Raw genomic sequence first — 5,178 nt, 5'->3', positions numbered from 1 at the left:
TAATGAGTCACATGACACCGGGGAGAGAAAATGGCTAATTGGGCCCAATTTGGACATTTTCACTCAGGGGTGTACCCACTTTTGTGGCCAGTGGTTTAGACATTAATGGCTGTGTGTTGAGTTATTTTGAGGGGACAGCAAATTTACACTGTTATACAAGCTGTACACTCACTACTTTACATTGTAGCAAAGTGTAATTTCTTCAGTGTTGTCACATGAAAATATATAATAAAATATTTACAAAAATGTGAGGGGTGTACTCACTTCTGTGAGATACTATATGTATTTAAGTAGTTTTAAAGGCTATTGTTCACTTTTTATTAACACGAAAAAAATAATTATAATTATAGGAAGCATCTCCAATTAATTGATTTTATAAAAAAAAAATTAAAAAAAAAAAATCTTTTTTTTTTTCCAGAAATACTGCACATTTACATTTTTCTCCTAAATAAATTCTGGTAAATAACATTTCTGGTAAATACTCCTTTAAAAAGTGTTTTTTGATTATAATTTTAATATTAGTAGACTATAACACATGGATATGTTGTCATTCTTACACTATAATACTGAACTTTGATTTCAGTGATTTGGACTATGAGATGGACACTTGCTTCTTGCACTCTATTTTGCACTTTACTTTTGCTTTAAAAAAAGGAAATTTGGTTTAATAAAATATAGTTTAATAAAATATTCTTAAGTAAAATTGTTGATTTTCTGTGGGAAATTAATCGATAAAGTAGCCAATAGATTAATCGAAATAAAACGTCATTAGTGGCAGCCCTAGTTCCTTTAAAATGATAATTAAGACTTTTGTTATAGCATTGAGGATATTTAAGACATTAAATTTGATAAAACTGAATTTAAGACACTTTTTTGGGACCCGTAGGGACCATGATATGAAGAACACTCATGCCCTCATCTGCCACCAACAGACAGTTAAAAGTATATATATATAAAAAAATAAACACACACACACACTACATGACAAAAATGTACTTGCCTACAAAATCTGTGCCATCAGAGTTTATGGATTGGGGCTGGTTGCTATCAAGAATTGGGCCATATTCAGATGTGACCATCCTCCTCCTGTAGTGAGATAAGGAAAAAATAATACAAAATACTGAACTTTGGCTTAATTTTAAGCAACCTGACTGAAATGGTATGTTTGACCCTTGATTGATGTGACCCATCATAAACCAAGACTATTTGCAGATTTCAAACAACAACTATGTATACATGACTACATCCCTCATACTATACATTTAGATAAACCTGCATGTTGATGCTTAATAATTACTGGGAATCAGCAGGGACCTGTCAACACAATATCACACTGATCTGATGTTTAACACACAATACAAATGATCAGTGTGTTATTCAAAACTGTAATATATTGTGACATTTTACTCACTGGTTTCACTTTCATCTGCATTGAACTTTGGCATTACATTCTCAGTGCATTTTGAGTTTTGATCGAACCATAATGTCAAAGTGTGTGTCAAAGTATAACATTTTAATTAGAAGTATAGATCATTGCTGTCGATGCTGTATCATGAGGTAAAAAATAAATAAAAAGCACATCCTAACAAGCTTCTTTTATTTTTCAGTATCACCGTCTCAAATGCTCTAATAAATATGCAGCTATTCCAAACAATTTTGTCTGAAACATTGTCACTTTTTAAGTATACAAAATCTACAACATCCTGTTCATATCACCATAAATGACCATTTATGGTAAGATACACTATGCAATTTACTACACAAATAAAACCCTTCTGCAATGTCTCAGATTGTTTTGAGGAACTTTCCCTCACACATCTCGAATTTCATTGGTTAGTGCATGTTTAGGTCAGTTACCTGTAACACCATGCCCCCCACACGACTCCAAAGAAGAGGATGAGGAAGGCTACATAAGAACACCACATGATGATGGTCATGGCGTCCAGGCCGAGGGTGGTCCAGGGTGGAAGGACTGGGGGGGGCACAGGTGTGGGACCACACGCTTCACTGCAGTCCTGACATGAGCAGGGCCCCGAGCCGTCATCCAGAGACTGTGTACAGTTAAACGTCACGTTGCTCATGGGAGTCATGCCTGCGATGGGTACATCTGGGGAGACCAAATATTTTTAAGACCCATATCATATATTTTCAGCACTGAAACCAATGACAAGAATCTTTATATGCTTTCATGTAAGCTAAGCAGATTTTTAGGTCACATTATATGAGTTTGAAAGCAATAAAATGAGTGGGTTACAAGCAACAATTCTTAAGTTTTTATGATTTCAAACTCAGTAAAGTGTCTTGTGATTCTGAAAGCGTTTGTGTGTGTGTACCTGAGAAATCTGGGTCAATAGCGAAGGGGACTTGGCCATTGTTGATATCGAACATGTACTGGATCCAGTTGTTGGGAGTGCACTCACTAGCATCTCTCCCACACAGCAGACTGAGGGCTTTGAGATTGGTGGAGGGGGCCTGAACATCACTGCAGGCGTTATACATGGCTGCAGAGAGACATAAAAGAAATGACTTTGTTATATTTGTTACCTACAGTATTTTAATACAACAGTTACAGTTCTCTAATTTGTCCTCAAACTTCACTTGTCTGCGTTCACGGTGTTCTAGACCAGTATATGCAAGTAGAGCAGAGTGCAAGCAAAAGCAGTATTTTTAAGTATTTTTGCCTGAAGCAAGTGAAAAATTTTTGAAAGCCAGAGCGTTGTTGTTGGTTATGACTCTGAACACGTGGAACATTCTTTCACCAGCAAGCAGGAACAGAAATCCAGAGTGACTAAAGAATGCTCTGAAATGGAAGCAAGTCCTGATATAACCTGCTTTTAACACTGGACAAATCAGAACAATACATAATAATAATAATAACCACCTATTTATTATATATCCTGAAAAACAACTCTATCAATTAAACGAAAACATAATAACAAAAAAGTAGTAGTAGTAGTAGTAGTAAAATTAGGGGATATTATTACTAATGCTAGGGTTAATAAAAGCATCCAAGTAAGTAACACTCTGATGTTCTGAATCAATTATCTGAAGCATCAGTAAATTTGTGATCTTCTCCTCTCTAATCACTGTTCCTCACCATTGGCAAAGGTCTGACTGATATAGTAGGACACCTCGTCCACATTAGTTGTGTTTTTATCAAATGTAGAGAACTTTGTGGCATTGACAAAATCGCCCTGTCTGGGACTGCAGGTAAGCTCGCAGAACAGGGTCATGAAGTTGAAGAAACACGCTGGACACCTGACACACAAAAACAGAAAGAAGTTAAAACTTTTATGAAGTGCATATTATATTACTGCCATGAACTGGACGATTCTCCCAGTGTCAGACAAGTACATGTTATTTGGTTTCAACTGAAAACGAGACTTGGTTTAATAAATAACCTGCTCGTGACTCAATAATGGTTCAAAGTTCTTATGCCACACAACTATCTTATATGCATCTTTATAGATGTATATCAGTCATACCTGGACAGGTACTGAAGGGGGACCTGCATATTTTTTTTCAGTGTCCTGAGCTGTTGGGTATCACAACAAACTTTGTTGTCCCCATAGACCAGTCCTTGGCACAGCTCCTGCAAACAGTGTGAGAGATCACACAAATTAATTTGCTTTCAATGAAATCATTCTATTAACAAGTTGTTAAAAATCAAAATAGAATGTACTGCAAATAGATTCTGGTCAATTTGAGTCAGGAAAATATCGAATTTTAAACAAAACATGCTGTATACTTAAAAGACCCTCCTTTATTTAATCAAATTTTATAAAATGTACAATGAAAACCACCATGAATATGAGAATAATTGGATTGGTCTACCAAAAAAAGAAAAAAAAACCACACAAAGCAAAAGTCATCCTGATGCATAAGAATTTCTCATAATATAATATAATATATATATAAAAATGAACTAATAAATCATAATATATAAAAAGAAAAACTCCTAAAACATTGTCTTTTTCTTTAGATTTTGGGGTTAAATGGGATTGCTTTCGACGACAATTTAATTACAATTTTACTTGTTTCTTTACTAACTGTTTGTCTCAAAAACAGAAGAGAGGGGAATGTTTAAAAGTTGTCTAAAAATAGCCACTCGTTTTGCAATTCTGTTTGGTGGCACTAGTGGTGTAGAAATTACACATTTCACTCAAAATCCAAAATCAATTTTCATTGTACGTGCATGTAAAGGGAGGTAACAAGACCACTGAAATGTTACCTACTGTAGTCTATAGGGCTTTATGGGTTACTAAGATTTAAAGTACAGGAAATGCAAAGTGTAATGATCACCCATGACTGAACAGTGTCTGCTCATATCGTATTCTTCAAAAGTTGATTCAGATCTCTTACTGCCTAGTGTATTTGTCATTGTGAGGACTGACATGTGAGATTACAGAAAGAATCCCTTTTCCAAAGGTCAAAGTGAAGCAATGTTAAAGGGATTTTTGCATCAACAAAAAAAAAGTCTCCGTTTTTGGCCTTTAATTAAGTCATACAGGTTTGGAACGACTGTAAATAAATAATGACACAATTTTCATTTTTAGGTGAACTCCCTCATCTAAACACTATGAAATGTCTTGAACAGCAGACTAGTTGTTCTTAAAGGGTTAGTTCACCCAAAAATGAAAATTCTGTCATTGATTACTCACCCTCGTGTTGTTAGAAACCCGTAAGACCTTCGTTCATCTTCGGAACACAATTTAAGATATTTTTGATGTAATCTGAGGGCTCTCTGACCCTCCCATGCGCAAAGAAAACACAAATAACGACTTTATTCCACATTTTCGTCTCTACTGCGTCACTTGTGGACGCACGTTCACGTCAGTATCATGACGCAAGCATGTGGTGGCGAGTGATGCAGTACAGACGAAAATGTGGAATAAAGTCGTTATTTTTGTTTTCTTTGCGCAAAAAAGTATTCTCATATCTTCGTAACTTTACAGTTGAACCATTGATGTCACACGGACTACTTTGTCGATCATCTTGGTACTTTTCTGGATGTTGATCGTGGTAGTTACCTTGCTGTCTATGGGAGGGTCAGAGAGCCCTCAGATTTCATCAAAAATATCTTAAATTGTGTTCCGAAGATGAACGAAGGTCTTACGGGTTTCGAACAACACGAGGGTGAGTAATTAATGACAGAATTTTCATTTTTGGGTAAACTAA

The 5,178-nt window shown here is 35.5% G+C and overlaps 1 protein-coding gene across 1 annotated transcript in view; it reads right to left on the bottom strand.

The window, feature by feature from the left end:
• The window catches only part of LOC107691157 (Niemann-Pick C1 protein-like), a 46,435-nt gene that overhangs the window by 37,951 nt on the left and 3,306 nt on the right, over positions 1-5,178 (bottom strand). Inside the window, 5 exon segments of the mRNA XM_016489645.1 lie at positions 1,001-1,086; positions 1,858-2,107; positions 2,334-2,501; positions 3,098-3,258; positions 3,486-3,592. Coding sequence (XP_016345131.1) covers positions 1,001-1,086; positions 1,858-2,107; positions 2,334-2,501; positions 3,098-3,258; positions 3,486-3,592 — 772 coding nt within the window.

The sequence above is a fragment of the Sinocyclocheilus anshuiensis genome, unplaced genomic scaffold, assembly GCF_001515605.1.
Source record: "Sinocyclocheilus anshuiensis isolate Anshui unplaced genomic scaffold, SAMN03320099.WGS_v1.1 scaffold894, whole genome shotgun sequence".
In the NCBI taxonomy this organism is placed as follows: Eukaryota; Metazoa; Chordata; class Actinopteri; order Cypriniformes; family Cyprinidae; genus Sinocyclocheilus; species Sinocyclocheilus anshuiensis.
This window is presented reverse-complemented; position numbering and strand designations above follow the sequence as displayed.